The sequence below is a fragment of the Onychomys torridus genome, chromosome 6 (assembly GCF_903995425.1).
Source record: "Onychomys torridus chromosome 6, mOncTor1.1, whole genome shotgun sequence".
NCBI classification, from domain to species: Eukaryota; Metazoa; Chordata; class Mammalia; order Rodentia; family Cricetidae; genus Onychomys; species Onychomys torridus.
Window position 1 is genome coordinate 120,312,776 of NC_050448.1, and position 18,599 is coordinate 120,331,374.

General features: G+C 41.0%; 1 protein-coding gene across 3 annotated transcripts in view; it reads left to right on the top strand.

Moving 5' to 3' along the window:
- Window positions 1-9,241: 9,241 nt before the first annotated feature.
- The window catches only part of Odf2l (outer dense fiber of sperm tails 2 like), a 37,094-nt gene continuing 27,736 nt past the window's right edge, over window positions 9,242-18,599 (top strand). For all 3 annotated transcript variants that reach the window (XM_036191546.1, XM_036191544.1, XM_036191545.1), the window contains exons 1-4: window positions 9,242-9,301; window positions 15,181-15,348; window positions 17,366-17,498; window positions 18,343-18,471. In XM_036191546.1, the coding sequence (XP_036047439.1) occupies window positions 15,242-15,348; window positions 17,366-17,498; window positions 18,343-18,471 (369 nt within the window). In that variant the 5' untranslated portion in view covers window positions 9,242-9,301; window positions 15,181-15,241. The remainder of the gene's footprint in view (window positions 9,302-15,180; window positions 15,349-17,365; window positions 17,499-18,342; window positions 18,472-18,599) is intronic.

Consider the following 18,599-nt stretch of genomic DNA (forward strand, 5'->3'; position numbering starts at 1 on the left):
GCCAGGTGGTCTGGGCAAGCTCTGAGCTGATGGCTGGGATTAGGAGACCAGATACCCTGCCAAGAGAGGGCAAAGTGCCAGGAACTTGGATGCTGTGCAGGCCAGGCCTTTCCCCTGGCCCCAGTGCCCTTTTCTCCTGGTGCCAGGGAGAAGAATGGATTTCTTTCCAAGCAGGGCTCCCTTGGGGATAAGGACTTGATTCAGTCAACCTGTATCTCCAGTAACATCGCAGGATGAAAGCAGGCTTTCCATATATTTTATGCCTTGTTTATGATCTCTGATAATAACACAATGCTGTGGAATTTGCAGTAGAACCCTTTTAAATGTCATTCCCTTGATGCAGACATCATTTTTACTCCTGCTTTTCAAATTCTGATAGTTAGCCAGTAAGGGAAGGAATGTATATTTGTATTGAATGGTGGGTTGTATTATCCCTAGCTCATGAGTGATTGTGGTGGCTGAATAAGAAATGTCCCCCATAGACTCAGGTGTTTAAATACTTGTCCTCAAGCTGGTGGCCCTGTTTGGGGAAGCCTGGGAGGTAGGCTTTCAGAGTTTAAATCCCCATGCCATCTACAGTTCACTCTGTCTACTTTGTGCTTGTGGTTGAGGAGCTCTCTCAGCTTCTTCTTCCTGCAGATGTGCCTGCTACCCTCTGTCATGGCATACCGTTATAATGTATCCTTGTACCTCAGGAACCATAAGCCAAGTGAACACTTTTTTCCCTTTTTATTTATTTTTTGAAACTTTTCTTCCTTAAGTTGCCTTAGTCATGATGTTTTATTACAGGAACTGTGTCAAAACTAAGGCTCAGAAAACCTAAAAACCCTTTAAAATTGGTAGTAGTAGCATAGTGCTAAACTAAGCGTGAGGGGCTTCCACTTCTGTTGTTTATCACTATATCATGTTTTCTCCTAGTTATCAAATTATATTTACACAATGTCCTTCCCTAACGGAGTTCCAACCTGTGGCCTGTGGAGCTATGTGGATAATAACATCTGTGTCAATGTCAAAAGGTTGGACCTGCTGACTAGCTCCAAACACAGCAGTGGCTATTGTGAATTTTCTCCAGAACCAAGAGAAAGCTTTGTTTCCACAGAGAGCACATCAGGAGACCTTCAGTCACTTGTACATTCTGCCCGATTGTGACCCATTTCTGAGGGCTGCTAGGGAGTGGAGCGTGTCAGGCCAAGAAAAAACCTACCACTGCTGTCGATGTGGAGGTCTCACTAAGTCTGTGTTGTGCTCTAATGGGCATCTTCAGGGTAAGTTTATTGTCACTCTTCTTTCCCTAAAAACTGGAGTCTTATGAAGCAGGGCTTTGGGTTCCTGTCTTTGTCCTTGCATGTCATCATGATAGCATGCAGTCTTTAGCCAGTTCTTACCATGTATGCATTTCACTTACTGTTTTAGTTACTTATCTTGTTTCTGTGATAAAATAATTGACATAAACAACTTCTGAGAGGAAATTTTTATTTTAGTTTGTGGGTATCTAAGACTTTAGTACACATTTTCTTGATTCCATGAGCTTGGGAAGAGCACCGCAATAGCAGAGTATGCCATTCAGGAATGTCTTTGTTTCCCAGCCGACAGAAGGCAGAGAGGTGGGGACTGAGGAGCTAGCATAATCTTCAAAGGTGTGACTTTAGTTACCAGATTCCTTCAGGTAGGCCTCACTTCCCACTGTATCCAGAATTTTCCTAGATAGTACCATCAGCAGGGGACCAAGGCTTTAATATGTGAACCAGTGGGAGATATTTCATATTCAAGCCATAACACTTTCTAAAATCCTCATTTTCAAAAATTATTATTATTAACACCTGCATTTTACAGATTGGGATCAAAAGTTTAAACAGCATCTGTAAGAAAGGGAGAGAGAGAATGACATCCATCATTTAGGCTGGTTGATAAGAGTGTTAAATGCTTACAACAAACAATCCTTAACATACAGAAAGTGACATTTAAACATCAGCTATCACTGTTATTACTGCTGTCATGACATATAACTCTTTTTCTTCTTCCTCTCACTAATACTTATTGCTCATAGACTCATGTACTATGGTAAATACTTAGGATCTCAAAGAACCAGGCTGAATCCTGTCCCGAGGGAGCTCATAGCCTAGCAGGACAGATTCCAACATATGAAGGGTAAGCCTCAGAAGCATCTGCAACACATTGGGAAGCATCTCTCTATGGCTCAAGAGGGGATGAAGGGAAAGAGTCTCTGTGTAAGTTGAGCTGGGAAGGGTGAGTAGATGGTAGGTGATATAGAGAGCATGCGGATGGGGGAATCTCCAGAGCAATCACCCTGGAGTGTAGGACCACAGCCAGAGAGCCCAGTAGTGAGGAGCAGAGCTAAGAGCAAGTTGAAACATTGGGAGACAGGGAGGGCATACTGCCCTAATGGCCCTTTCCTGAGAGTCTCCTTATTTACTATTCACCAGCTCTTCCTTCAAATCCCAGCTATGGACTAAAGACTTTGCCTGATCGTCTCCATGCTATGAAGATATCCGTACTCTCCTTTGATGCACTATCTTGGGTCCATTTACATCACATACTGATGGATTCCTGAGGTGGCTGTGTGAGATAAAGAACATGTTCACTTTTGCTTACTTCTTTCCCAGCACCTAGCTCTGTCAAACCTGAATAAATATTTGTTGAACAAACACATGCATTCAGGAAAAATAAGAGCTAGACCATGAAGATATAAAATGCATGTCCCCAACTCTCTTTCCTAGAGAAAGTGCCTTCTGTTCAGGAAAGTTTGTCCTTTCATTCCTGCATGACAGACAGTTCTTAGGTCTGTGTTCCTTTGGGTGTGCTGGAGACTGGAATGAGGTTTACTGTGTGACTGCCAAACATGTTCACCTGCAGCTCACATCACACCTTGCCTTCTGAGGCTCCTTCCCAGTGTGGGTTTTTTCCACTGGCTTATGTGGCAACTCCCAAGGGCAACTAGGGATGGTGACTCAGTGAACAGGACAAAGCTCTTCATTTTAACTTTCCTTCCAGTTTATTTTCTTATGCCAGTCTCTTGTGCTTTTAAGAAAAAGTGATCCCAGTAGTCAAGCAACATGTACAAAAATGAAACTCATAACTCATAAAAAGTGCTTCTTGTCATCACTTACAGAAATTACTCATTGGATGAAAGAACAACTGAGGACTACGTTCAGTCTCTGTTAGTTGGTAGTTAACAATGGCTGTGTCAGGATGCAGGTATGGAGGGTATTCGATATACAGAATACATGTAACTTTGCAAGGAATACCTTGGGTGGATAGTCTTGTCCAACTTCACCTGGTTAAACCGAAGCAGGTGTTCTGGGGCTTTGCTTACCTTGCACTGGTAGTTTAGGCTTGGCACCCATTCTTGTCTCTCTTCTTTCTATCTCCTTGGTTCTGGATCAAATCTTCCCTCTGGTCAGTCCTAGATTCCACTTGTATCATCTCTTCCCAAGATTCTCAGCCACTCATTCATTTTCTGAAGGTACCTTGGGAATCACACCCACTTCTGAAACATGGATTTGCCCTCTGGAACCCTCTTTGCTGTCAGCATCCATCCCGGGGCCAGGCCAGGTACTGAGATCTTTTTACTCCTTTCTCCTTCACCTGGCTGACTCTACAGGAGATAAAAACAAAAACAAAACTGGGGAAAGTGACTTGGGCAAGTAATTAAAAATCAATCCTGAGCAGTGTTCTGTTCTGATAAAGTGACTCTAAGTGAACAAGTGATCTTTTTGTGTCCATAGAGTTGATAATGTCTGATGAAGTGGAAAAAAAAAAAAAAACAACCTGGGAATTCAATTTCCAAGGGCTCATTTCAGTGTTGTATGAACTGTACCATTCTGCTCTACTTTTATCTGCTTTCAAGAAAATAAGTTATTCTATTTCAGTAACTCAAGAATCAAAACCCATCTTTGTTCACTGTCTGGTCTGCTGGCCAGCGTGGTCTTTGAGGACCTTTGTGTTTCTTTTCATGGAGACTATTGGCACACAGCAATGGGCAAACCAATGAAGTATCTATCTCACAGCAGGGGACACGGTGGATTCATATAACTGTGGAAAGCCTGTGCTTGAGTCTTCACCTTGTCAAACTATGGTGACGGAGAACATGGGGTGAGATGAAGCAGGGCAGAAATGAGCCCAGCAGCAAAACAAGTGGTTCTCGAGGCTGCTTACTGAGGAGCTGATGACGAAAAGATTACCAAACTGAACAAGACAGGGACATGTTTCAGGGCAGAAGCAGGCACTGAATTTGGATCCTGTGAAGAGTTTCCCACAATAAAGACCTTGGAGCTTCAGAAATGATTAGGACCAACATGTTTGTGTAGTGTCTTGCAGGTTTAAAATGATTTCTTAAATTTATTTACTTAGTGTGTGAGGTTGTTTGCGTGGCTGTGTCTGTGGCGTGGTGTGCATGTGGAGGTCTGAGGACAGCCTGTGGGAATCACTCCTTTTATCCCACCATGTTGGTCCCAGGGATTGGACTCAGTTCCTTGGGCTTGTTGACAAGTGCCTTTGCCCACAGAACCATCTCACTGGCCCTGCTTTTGCAGTTTTCAAAGCAGTTCCCCATACCTTACTTCACAAGGCTCAGGAAGTTATGACTTCCCCTTTAGACTAAATTAAAAATCAAATATAGGTAGTTACATTTTCTAAGGGCCATTTAATGAGATGTGTCTTGAGTTCAAGAGTAGGACTGAGGTCAGGGGTTGTCTGAATAATTCTGTGAAAATCAGTAGAATGTACCTTGTGTGAATAGCAGGAAGTGTTGGTTGCACTCATTCTCCAGAGAAGTCTGATCACACCAGGAAAACTCTTGAGGCCTGGATCCAAAGGAAGAGATTCACTTGTTTGTTTAGAATTACTTTCCCTACACTTCTTGCTAACTTCACTGTGGAAATAACTTATCAACACATGAACGAGAGAGAGAGAGAGAGAGAGAGAGAGAGAGAGAGAGAGAGAGAGAGTATTTTTTGTCAAAATGAGTGGCTAATAAGAATCACTATTAGTAATTTAATACATAGAAATGCTATTAAATAGTACTCATTTGAAAATCAGGCATAAAATTACATTCTATTAAATACTGCTATATCTGTTTGAACCTGGTAGAATATAACATCATGTCTTGGATATAAGATGTTGTTATTATTACTATAGATATTTTTCAAAGGTGAAAAACAGAGCAGAAACATAAGGGGATTTTTAAAAGAGATGGAAAATAAGCAGAAGGACTTGGCAGCAGTACTAAAGGCAGTGTAAAGTTTCTCTCTACTCTCCAATTCAGTTTTCTTTCCGCTCTGACCCTGCCCTCAATGTGTCCTTGATATCCCAGGGCTTCGCCAGATTCCCTGCTGCCTCTAATCATACCAAGAAGCAGTAGCAGGTCATATTTGTTTTCTTTCCTCTATTTTTGTTCTTAGTATTTCATTCTACCCAGCCACTCTGTGAACAGTCAGCCAAACAGTTTTAAAAATACTTTTCAGCATGTATCCTTTTGTTGTCTCACAGTCCCCCGAAGACCATCAAGAGACCAAATCCGATGGAAAAGCAGAGTCTTTACTGTTGAGAGTTAACCCAGGCCTCTCTGTCTGTCTGATGTAGCAACAGAGCAGGAGAGACCCTGAGTAACAATGGGGCAGGGGTTTTAAAGCAAGGCGTGCTTGGGGTCTACAGACAACATAGGAACAGATTCTGGATTGGTTTATGCGAGTGGCAATCATGTTAGTAACTTTTAGTTGGCTAGCGTTAGTTGGGGGTTACAGTTATCTATTTTTGGGCAGGCCTGGACAGGTCCCAGGCTTTGTCCTTGAGCTGCCACAGAGGCTGGCTGGCCTAGCATGTACTGACTGTGGGGGTTGGCTCAGTGTCTCAGGCTCAGTGTGTCCTATCTCCCTGTCCCTGCTGGCAGGGGCATCAGTGATTCATTGTCTTTTGTTCATGGCCCAGAAACTGAAATTGAGGCCTGAGACAAGACTGAGCAGCCTGTTAATGGCATCTGCTTATTACTTTCACTTTATCACAGACTGATTTAATTGTTCCCTTTATTAGATTTTAACAGGATTAGCCTGGGGAGATGACAAGTGAACACAAGAAAAGCACCTACTGCAAAATCCAGTTCGAGTGGAGTATGCTGGGCAGTGGATGCGGCAAGAGAGACCCTGCTTCAGCAAAGTGCAAAGTGAGAACCCGTTCCTGCAGCCTGCCCTCAGCCTCCACCAGCGCTACTGTGTTCCCAGTGACAGGCTGTAACCTGGAGCTGTGTACTAAAAATATCCTGTCTCTCCTAAGCTGCTCCTTGGTCAGGGTGGTTTATCCCCCAAACAGAGAGAACTGGAACAGCTTCTTAGATCTTGAATTCACAGCCTCAGGCAAACTGAGAAAGTCCTCCATGGTGCAGGGTACTTAGATCTCTAATAGAAGTATACAAATCAACATTTACTGATGACATCATAAAGAAATTTATTTTAAAACAATTCTTTTGTAGACACATAATTTTACTTCTTATTGAAGGTGAAACCAAATTTGCATATTGAGATGGACACACGCACTTGTCTAGCAATCCAATCCAAAGATACTCATTTGACACTTACATGTTGAGAAATGACAGTGGGAAAATTGTGGGGCATTTACCCACCAACCCCACAGTTCCCCAGAGTTTTCTTGAGTGTGAGCAGCAGGAAATATTAGATAGAAGGATTATATATTGCGAAGATAAACAGGTAGAAAATAAAGGATAGCCTCGAGAGGGCCTGGAACCTTTTCCAACAGGCCCTGACGCGCTCTGCCCCGGGGTATTTATAGCTACACTAAGGGGGTGGAGCAAAAGACCTCTGCCCCCAGCACAGCCAAGTGCAGACCATTTCGGACACCTGCACTCAGGCCCGTGGCCCTAATCATCCTCTATGTGGACCTGCTGGGTAAAGCCACGAGGAACCTGAAAATGGGCTCCCACAGAAAATAAATCGTTTCCCACACTTAAACCAGCACTGGCAGAACTACCTTCAGTGAAGGAGCACTCATCAACGAGCAGTAGCAAGCACCCACTGCTGTGGAAAGAGAGTTTTGTCCCTTCTTCCCCACTACCGCTCAGTGTGTTGGCACTTAGAGATGGGGCCTTTGGGGATTGATTAGACTACAGGTGTAGTGTCCTCATGATTAGACTAGTGCCCTTAATAAGACAGGTGACATTTTGCTACTTCTCTCGATAAAGTGAGAAATAAAGCAAGAAGGCAACCATCCATCCGCAAGCACCAGAAACAGACATCTCATCAGCAGCCAAATTGGTTGATTGTTGATTTTGGACTTCTGAGATTTCAGAAATGTGATAAACAAGTTTCTGTTGTTTAAACAGTCTGCTATTTTGTTATGCTCGGCTGAATACCTACTAACACTCTATCCAGTAACAGTGATGTAGATCTGCTCTGTGGGAACTCTATGAAAACCCAAAGTCCTGTTACTTTGGTGAATTTTCCAGGGCTAAGTGGTCTGAGAGATATTGTGTTATCACCTCAAAAACAAAGTCATTTCACCTTGCTTTCTTCTAGGTCCTGTTGCTGACCAGGGTCCCTCATAGTGTGCACTCATCTGAGTCCAAGACAGGACCTTAAAATGCTGGAATTCACTTGTCTGGTACCTATTGGAGTGACTAAGATAGTGAGAATTTGGCCAGATTTTGCTTTTCTATAGGATAATTAAGTTTTTTAAGCTGCTGATTTCTAAGAGGAAAAAAAATAACTTGCGAGACCTCTTAATGCCACATTCTCCAGGTAAATTTCCAAATAAGTTAAATAGGTTCCATTTTTGTGTAATTAGGGATTAAGGGAATTACTTGAAACCTTTTTGAAGAAAACTTATGTCACCAATAAGCTGTCCTTTAAACTGCCATTTTTATTTTGTCAAAATATGATGTGCACTCATCAAATATCTTGAGCCTATTTGTTGCTCTTACATATCTGTCCATGAGGGAAATAGCCAATGGGTGTACTGATGCTACCTATACTCACATACATGGCCAATGAGTTCAACACATACTAGACACTTGTTTAGCTTAAGTTTTATATCAGTGGTCTACATACCATAACCTGTTGGTCAAATCCAGCATAGTACTTACTTTTATTAATAAAATTTGATGGAAGCACAGATGCATTCTTATCTTTATGTGTTTTCTATTTCTCCATGGCTTCTTTTGTGCAACAATGTGGAATTAAATACTACAACAGGGACAATATGATATGGAAAAGCTAAAATATTACTATTGGATCTTGAAAGAAAAAGTATGCTAGCTACATAGCTTCATTATGTGCAAATCCTTGAATTGTAATCTTATAGCCGAGAGGGTCTTGTGATGGACTAAAGAGCTCGTTTTTCATGTGCTTGTGAGTTCAGTTAAATAGAAAGAGAGTACAAAACTTTCTATTTGCTTGGCAATCTCAAGCTTACAATCTTAGGAGGCATAAGGATCTGGGTTTCAAAGTCACCCTAGGCTGCATAAACAGTATGAAGCTAGCATGAACTACTCGGGACCTTGTCCTAAACCACCAAAACAATGACAAGAAAATGAAAATCTCATTTTGTAAAAATGCACTATTGGGTCCTCCTTTTTCTTCACTAAGAGCTTGTTTTGCTGGTTCAGCAGTCTAGAATGCGTAACAGTTTTATTATAGGAAGTATTTGGGACCTGAAAGGTATTTTGGAGAACACGCTGACTCTATCACTTATGAGGGTTGACGACTAGGGAATGGTCAGGGATAATGGCATACACCGGAAATGAGGTTTTTTTTTTTTTTTTTTTTTTTTTTTTAGTCATCGTATCTTGGCTTTTTTCAAGTTCCTCCCGCAAAAGTAGGGAGGGCATTTGTTCGATCCAGTGTCAGGAGGCTCGGAATGGACCTTTCTTCCCCGTTAGGATGATAGTGGTTGAGATTTTTCTGGTAACTGCACACAAAAGCCATACTCTTTCTCAAAGCAACACCAAAGAAACCAGAGCAGACAAAGCTCCCCGCCGGCCACGCCCTCTCGCCTCCGCCAATCATAGCAGGAAGGGCGCCCGCGCTCCGGAGCCTTGGCCAATTAGCTACGTCGGAGCGGAGGGGCGGGGCGTCCGTTTCCAGAGAAGCCAACGGTTACTAGCAACGTTGGCTGCTTCCGTAGCGACGCTGTCGCCACCGCTGCCTGTTCTAGTGACTCTTCGGCTTCTTGCGTCGCGCGCCCTGTCCTTCCCTCCGGCCTTCTACTCTTCCCTCTGCACTCTCTTTCTGCCGACCCAGAGCCGGACAGTATCTCAGAGGAATCTCCGGCCATTGTAGGTAGTGGCGGCGGCGGCGGATGACGTCACGGCGACGTGTGGACGCGCTCGGGGGCGGGCTCTGAGCGCGGCCCCCGTGACTCTAGGAACCTTGGGGCGCGGGGTCGGAGGGTTACCCGGAAGTGAGTCCTCTGATGCCCACCCTGCCTGGACACTGGGTCCTTGGTGCTCGAGCCCACTTTCATCCGAGGAAGGCGGCTAGGTTGCCCCGGCTTTCCGCGGTGTGGTCTCGGGATTTGGGGTGGGGGATGAGGTTAGCTCGTGGAGGGCCTGTGCAGAGCGGGCTCCGGGTTGGGGGATGTTGAGCCCACCCTGGCAGCCCAGTTCTTGACATGCCCTGAGTCATGTCCCATGTACCCTCAGGAAATAATACCTTCTTCTAGCCCTGTAGGACGCCTCCTCCCCACCTCCCAAGAAAACCATGATTGACATAAGGTAGAACGTGGTAGAAGCCAATGTGCTTTCAGTCCCACCTCTGACATTTAACCATCTGTGTGGTCTTGCGCACATCACAATTTTGGCTTCCGTTTCCATACTTGCAGACTGAGAATAGATAATACAGTTGTAATAAATGATATTAAACACAAGTCCATATAGGTGGCACTGAGGTCAACTGAGTATCCACAACCAAACTGTGGCTGCTGTTGGCGTTCCAAAAGGCCAAGTTTCCGTGTCACGCGAGGCCTTATAGTCAAGTGTTTGAGGGGATGAGGGTCTGGAGTAGTTAAAGGATCGAACTGCAGAAACTCTGTCTGCTTTTAAAATACTTTTGGCTTATGGTAAAACAATTACCATATTTGTAATTTTTAATAGCTAGGTATTATATTGTTGTTATTATTTGCTGATTCTACAATTGTTGTGTATTAATAGTTTAGTTTTTTGTTCTTCAAGCATTTTGAGATTTTTTTTATTTATTGGCCAACTTTTGTTAATTCCGTACACACAACAGGAAGATGACTATAAAAATAAATAACCATCCTCTGGGCTGCATTCTCTTGGAAGCCACTGCTCTCCCTCACCCCATCTTCTAGTGTAGCAGTTCTCAATTTATGACTACTTTGGTAATGACTTCTAAAATTTCCACAAAGAATAAATATGTCCTAAAGGTTGTTCTGTAAAACCAGTTCTGATCAATTCAGGAAGCTTGTAAGTAATTTTAAGAATAGGTTGGTTAATTCAGGATAATTACTTAAAAAGGAAAAAAATGGGAAAATAGGAAGACTGCTGAGAAAGACCCAGCAGAGTGAGCCCGATGGGTTCTAAGTTTAGGAGGCGGGGGGCAAAAGAAAGACAAAGTCCACTTTTTTCTCTGCACGTTACTGTGACTGTGGTCTGTATTCTGTTCTTGTAGATGAGAAAAATAAGGCCCAGTGTGGCTAATGGTTAATTGATTTTTCATGTCCTGGGGCCAGTAAGAATTAAGTGATATTCATAGGTCCTAATCATTTAGTTTGATGTGCTATCTCTGGCCATCTAAGAATGGTTAAGTTTTGTTTAGTCTACTTGTTCTCAGATTAGATAGTGAAGAAGAATTAGAAAAAATTTTTAAGAATTTTATAAATTATTTTTGGTACCTGAAGGGACACTTTAAAAAAATACATGTAGAGCGATTCATTAGAGCATCACGGGCAAATGATGTGTTATATTTATATATGGCCACTTCTCCTTGAACTTCTTCCCATGCTGGTCTAGGATTACAATTCCTTTGTTACATTCATGTGTTTATCACCCGTGAAAGCAATTTTTAATTGATTTCTTTAAAATATTTTCTGAGAAAATATATTGACATTTCATCTTTAGCTCTGTGTTCTAGTTTACTTCTTTGTTGCTGTGGTAAAATATTGACCAAAAAAGCAACTTGGAAGGAAAGGTTCATTTTTACTTACAGGTTACAGCCCATCAATGAGGGAGGCCTAGGAAGAAATTCAAGGCAGAAACTGAAGCACAGACCACAGAGGAATGTTATTTAATACTTTGCTCTCCTTAGCTAGCTTAATTTTCTTTCCTATACAACCTGGACCACCTGCCCAGGGTGGTAATGCTCACAGTAGGCTGGTTGTGTCTAATTCAGTCATTAACTAAAAAAAAAAAAAAAAAAAAAAATATGCCCCATAAACATGCCCAAAGACCAGGCTGGTAGTTCCTCAGTTGAGATTCTCTCTTCCATGTAACTAATTTGTTTGAAATTGTCAAAAACTAACCAATACAATTGACACCCTGTCAACTTGACATACAGACATACTGCTATTAATCCATAACCTTTCCTTTCTTTTTTATCCCCAAGATCTTTTGTTAACATTGCTATATAAAACATAATATAATTTTAAAACCCTATCATCTTTAAAAGTCTAAACACTTTAAAATACAAGATTACTTTAAAATCCAAACAATTTATATACTTTCTTATTCCAAGAGCACAGAAACAATCAGAGCAGAAACCAGACACCAAAAGTATAAATAACTCACTGTATTCAGTGTCTGGTGGTATCTGGGACTTATTCGTGATCTGAGCTTCAAAGGGCTTGCATAGCCATACCTCTCCAGTTCTGCCATGGGAAGCTTATCTTAGGTCAACTCTATACCACACATACTGCTGTCCTTGGTGGTCATCCTATGGTCCTAGCATCTTCAATATGCTTGGATCTCAAATGCATCTGAGGCTGCACTTTAACCAGTTTCTTTCCATGTCTTTCAATCCTGGTGTCTCTGTGTGACTGAGGATGCACTTTCTCCAATAACTTCTCCTGGGCTTTCTTTAGGAACTCTGACCTTGGCTAATGATACCAAGCTTCAGTTTCTATTCGTGGCCCTTTCAGTTCTGGGGCCTCCACTACAACTGAGGCTGCTCTGTCACCAGTGGCCTCCTGGCCTCTCTTCAGGGACTCCAATACTGCCACATGGTGCCAAGCTTGATCCCTTTTCCTCTTCAAAAAGGAAAACTCTAACAAATTACTAAGTTCATCTGCCAGCTTAAGATGTAGTCTTGGTCCCCCTGGACCACAGCATCCCAGACAATTCCACGTCAGCAGCGGAGGTCTCTTCTTAATCACAGCTATTTTTTTCGGCCTCAGCTGACCAGCATCTGTTGTCCCCATAAAACACAGGTTTTATTTCAGTGGTTCTGGTCTCCCGCTAATCACAGATTCTTATTCAGGTTAGGTTCTCTGAATCATAAATGTCATCCCATCTCTCACTCCCACCTCCATCATTTTGGTAGGTTTACTTAGAAGTCTGTTTTCCTACTTTGCTCATTTTTACTTACCTGTTTCCAAGTTTCACAAATATATTTTTTCCACAATGGAGTCAAACAATATGCAGTTACTTATTTGATAAGTTTTGACTAGTTTCCAGAATACTGAGAGACAGAAGGCATCATTCCTACATGTACTTTGTGTTCCTTGCTGAGTATTTCATGGAAGATTTTTAAATTTTTTTTTAGAATCTGGATGCTATTGTTTGAGGTTAATGAATTTTGTTTTTCAGGGATTCATGTTTAGCAAAACAAATAAAAGCCTGTGGAATTCTATGCTTCCTCTCCAAGGGAGACTGATTTTCAAAAGAACATTTCCTGAATGGTCCAGTGCCATGATCTTTCTTTTTTAAAGTCATTGTCCCCAAGCGTCCATCCCTCAACACACTTGTTGATCAAAATGGAACATAGTTCTGTGGTTATAGCTACATCAGCAGCTTCATGAATACCCTTAACAATTTAAAAAACTTAAGACTACTGAACTTTAAGTATTTACTTAAACTTGTATAGAATTGTGTCTAGATGATAATGAAAATTAACCATCACAGATCCCCATTTTTACCACACATTAGCTTTATTTATTTATTTATTTATTTATTTATCATTTAAGATGTAGTTAATAATTGTAGGTGATGAAGCACGAAATTTTTGCTTTATAATTTGTCTTATGTACACTCACTGATAGTCCAGAAAGCTACATGAGAACTCACTTAAAATACTGATACCACCAAAGTGATTCTCGTTTTATCAAGTATTTCCTAAGAATGGAAGATCTGTATCCTTTCATTCTGGTTTTAAGTTTTATTTCTAAATATAGAAACTATTTTTCTTTTAACCCCTCAGAAAAGTCGGTCAAGGGACAGATAAGTGAAAATCAGTAGCCTATCATATTCATTGAGAGTACTAAGTCTTTCATACTTTCCAGGCATTGCTTAGTACTCCAAGGCTTGTAGGCATTTAGGATTCAAGTATAAATAGGACATTCTTTCTTGAGATTCCAGCCTGTGGAGAGGTAAATATTTGAACATATGAATGAGTAAAACATAAATACTAATTCCCCCTCGAAGGGCTGTGACAGTCACAAACCAAGCAGATCCACAGATGTCTTTGCTGTGACTTTCCAGGGCACATTCCTCTTTGGCCTGTATTGGCTTTTCATGTGATCTGTGTACTTGCGCTTCTTCTGGACTGTAAATCTCCCTGTGTATCCTCTGCAGTGTGATGTTGTAGTGACAGATGTTGCACAGTTCAGCAGCCAGAGATCCAGGGAGAGTGGTGCAGGCTCTCTGGACTACTGTTCCTTTTGAATTTTAGCTACTAAATATTTGTCTCTGTATTGTGTATAGAAACATCCAACACACTTTAATGTCGTTTTTGCAGGTGTCCTGGGAGGTTTCTGAATTGCTAATCAAATATTGTGAATAGTTTCCACCTATCATTTCAACATGTACCTAAACTATAGAAAAGTTCTTGAGCATAATGTACTTTAATATGGAAGTCTAAATCATAAATATTTGAAAGCAATGTAGAAAACCTTAAATGTGACCTTTGATCTTGCATGAACAACAACAAAAGAGACACATGAGCATTTCTGTTTAGTTATGAAAACTTAGCCTCTTGTTGCTGATGTGTTAATTCATCTCTTTAAATGGGCAATTTTGGAGGAATTCATGTATGAACATTTTTAAAGTGACATCTTTAGGGCTAAATGAAAATATTCTTACTTTATTATTATTATCAGTGAAGAGTAGTCTAGACTGAGCTAGGAATGGGAATAAAGAAATGCATCACAAAGGACTACTTTCAAAATAATGTCTCACCTGCTCTGCAGCTGTTGTTGCAAAGTGCATTCAAAGGTGTGTTGAGTTTGTACAGTTCTAAGTGTATGTAAACAGCGTCTTGTTGCCTAGGCCTGATGGAACTAATACAAAATGCGCAGTTTGCACATTTGTTTTCTAGTCCTATGGGTGATTATTGAAGGATTACTATAATTCTTCAAGAAACAGATCAGTAAAGATATCTACACTTGGGGCTGGGGAGATTGCTCAGTGGTAAAGAGCTTACTGTCCTTGTAGGGGACCCATGTTTAGTTCCAAAACCCATGCAAGGTTACTCACACTGCTGTGAACTCCAGGTCAGGGGACTCTGATCTCTGTCTTCAACCCCTAGGACTCATATGCACATGCCCACTCACAGACGCATAATTAAAAATAATCTTAAAAAAATTTGTACCCAGATATAATAATAATAGCAAACCTTTTAAAAGTGTGTATGGAAAGTTGAAATTGATAAATTACTATGCTGTGCAATTTTGGTACTATTTTGAGTCACTAGAATAGTGAGTAGCATTTATCATTTTTTTTTTTAAGACGAGGTCTCACTATGTAGCCCCAACTGGCTTAGAACTTGCAGGGTAAACCAGACTGTTCTCAAACTCACAGAGATCTGTTTGCTTCTGCCTCTCAAGTGCAAAGATTAAAGCCATGCTAAACCATGCCTAGGTAGCAGTTAAAATTTTGATATTGTTTTTGAAATGTTTTGTACATGATTGGGGTCTTTATATCACAGGGTAACAACAGGAAAAAAGTCTACTGAAATGATGAGTTTAATAACATATGTTCCCTAGCTTTCAGCATCTGTGGAAAAGTTGTTGCCAAAGCACCTTATAAAAGAGAGTTACTGAGTTGATGGAAACATCTGCTAGCAATGAAAGTCATCCTGGGAGACTCTTTTCATATCTCACACAGGAGAGAGGACCTGTCCCACAGTGTGCCAGTGAGAATCACCTCAGCAGGTATCCTTGTTATTGGCAGAGAAAATGTCATTTTCTAACTTCCAAATCAAGTGCAGTAATCATTCAAGAATACCCTTTGCACATTTAGAATTCATTCATTAAAATATACCTAGGTAATCTGATTATAAAAATACTTGCTTAGCAGTTTAGAGTGGTTGTCAGCCTTTCTTACTCTTGGATTACAGGTGTGTGGTTTAAGTTTTTATTTAATGAAAGGCATAGAAAAGCCAACCCAATCTACTAATAACTTGTAAAGTGAATATTAATGCTTGGTGTATTGTTATATAACAGATAATTATCATATTTTGCTTTGTTGAATTGGAAATTTACTTGTTATATATGTGTGAATTAATATAGTAACAGTAATCTTAAAATGTCATATTGCCTTTACAGGTAGTATAGCCCAGCTTCTAGTTTATCTGGGGGAAAGTGGAAAATGGTGTTTCATCAAATATATTTGTTGATTTTCTGACCATAATTTTGAGAGAATGGCAGTTATTTATCATAAGCTTTTTACTTTAAGCCAGTGATACTTAAGAATGAACTATTCTACTTGAAGTATATGTAAGATGTCAATAATTCTATTTACGTGTGTGTGTGTGTGTGTGTGTGTGTGTGTGTGTGTGTGTGTGTGTAGCATGACTCTTAGAAGGTCTTATTAATAAAAGCAAACCTGGGGCCAGGTATTGGGGTGAATGCTGGAAGATCAGAGAAGCAGAGCAAGCCACAGCTACCTCACCTTGCCAGTTTCTCAGCTGATCCTGTTTCCTCAGACTGGAAGCTTCTCAGTCCTCATCCAGAACGAATCTCAGTTGAACTGTGCTGCTCAAAGGCCTAAAAGCTTAACCAGCCCAAAGCTTCTAGTTTCTTGTCTTCACACCTTGTATACCTTTCTGCTTTCTGCCATCTCTCCCTGGGATTAAAGGCTCACTTTTTGGGATTAAAGGCATGAGTCACCATGATTGGCTCTTTCCAATGTGGCCTTGAACTCACAGAGATCCAGATGGATTTCTGCCTCTGGAATGCTAGGATTAAATGTGTGATTGCCACCATTTTCTAGCCTCTGTATCTAGTGGCTGTTCCATTCTCTGACCCCAGATAATTTTATTAGGGTGCACAATATTTTGGGGAACACAATTCCACTGTGTGTGTATGTGTGTGTGTGTATGTGTGTGTGTGTGTGTGTGTGTGTGTGTGTGTGTGTGTGTGTGAGAGAGAGAGAGAGAGAGAGAGAGAGAGAGAGAGAGAGAGAGAGAGAGAAATTGTGTTGTGTAGGTCAGAGGACAGTTTTCAGAGTCTGTTCTGCCCTCCCACCATGAGTGCCAGGGTCTGAACAGACCTCCAGACTTCGAAGCCAATGCCTTGACCTGTTGAGCTGTCTTTCTTGCTCTATCATCAGCTCTGAATGAATTTTTATAAGACATTCTGTAAAGAAAGAAACAGTGCTGAGTAATGAAGAGCATGATGCTCTCACAGAACTTGCTGTTTTGTTTATAATTACTGGAAAAGCTTCTTTAAAGTTAGTTATACATAGATTTTTATTTATTAAAAATTTAAAGATATATTTACTTTATATATATGAGAATTTTGCCTCCATATTTGTGTGTACATCACATCCATACTTGGTGCTCATGGAGGCCCAAAGAGGGAGTTACAGACAGTTGTGAGCCGCCATGTGGGTGCTGAGAATAGAACCTGGGTCCTGTGGAAGAGCACCAATGCTCTTAACTGCCCTATAGATAAATTTTAAATTCACGTAACTTATGATTCCATATAGCAGAATGTAAATAAGATGAGATATTCTCTTCTCTGTACTCCAGGTCCACCTCTTTTTTGCCTCTTTTCAGCCCACATTTGGCCTGGATGCCTATAGTCCTGATGATCAGGCTTCCTCTAGGGGCATTTGTAAACCAAACCCATGTTAGTCTGGAGGCAGGCTTGTCTGTTCTTGTCTTACATTAAAAAGTCTCCAGTTTGTGTGTTAGATGTAACTGAAGGTTTATTTTTTTGTTATTAGCCTCAAGCAAGACATCTTAAATGAAAAGACGGAGTTGGAAGCAGCGCTTAAGGAAGCTGAATCGGCATCCTGTTCAATAGAATTACTTTTGCCGTTATTTAAGAACACCGTGGAAGGAATTAGTTTAGAAAACGTGAGTGTTGGATTTAGAATGGCTAGTGAGATGGAAAGGGAGCATCATATTCAGATGACCTGACTAAGAACTCAAATCTTAACGGAATGCCCACATACGGTTACATGATACCAAAAATGCGGGGGTGGGGGGAGCCAGGACAGCATTCTTTATTCTTGTTGTTGACTATTCTTTTCTTAAAAGGCAGACATCTCTCAGACATGCACCTAGGAAGAGACTAAGCTACATACTACAGGTTGATGTGTGACTTACCTGGCCTTGAACTAGAGAATGAGATTTTCTGAAGAGTTCATTTAAAACTAAATGTGTGGGGTGGAGAGATGGCTCAGTGGTTAGCGGTACTGTCAGGTCTTCTGGAGGACCATCCCTAACTCCAGCTGCAGCAGATCTGATGCCCTCTTCTGGTCTCCATGGGCACCAGGCATACATGTTGCACAAACATACAGGCATGACACTCATTCACATCAAACAAAAATAAATAGATCTTTAAAAAAATAAAACTCAGAGAGATGCCGTTTACCTGTTTTCTGTGATGTCATTTGGAACAGAAGACAACTTTACACTTTCAACTAAACTTCACTTTGAGACAAGAACAGATTGTGCTCTGTGGTTTAGTAGAACAAATACTGCAAGGCTGTGAAGTTCTACAACTTATTTTATTTTAATGTACCATATAGTGCATTCTGACTACTGTGGGTAAACTTGCCATGGCTCACCAATACTGCATGCAAAATAATGATCTTGATTGATACTAGGAAACAGCTCCTCACTGATGATTCCATTCTAATGTGTTTTACTTAATGTTGTTTTAACATGTATATGTGGGCTTCTTTTATTTTGTCAGGTTAATCTTTCTGCATCCAATTTGAAGAGGATTTTTGAGCAGAAGGAAATATTATCAAAAGGATTAGACACTTTTAACCGTGTGAAATTAGCCTTAGAACAACTCATCCAACAGACACACTACGAACAGGTAAGGCTCCTGTGCTGAGTGTTCCCGAGGTGGGGAGACCTCCTGCTTGGAGGACATGTGAGTTCTCCAACTGTGAATTTAAAATACTGGTATATTGAATTAGAAGTAAGTCTTTGACTTTTTCTTTG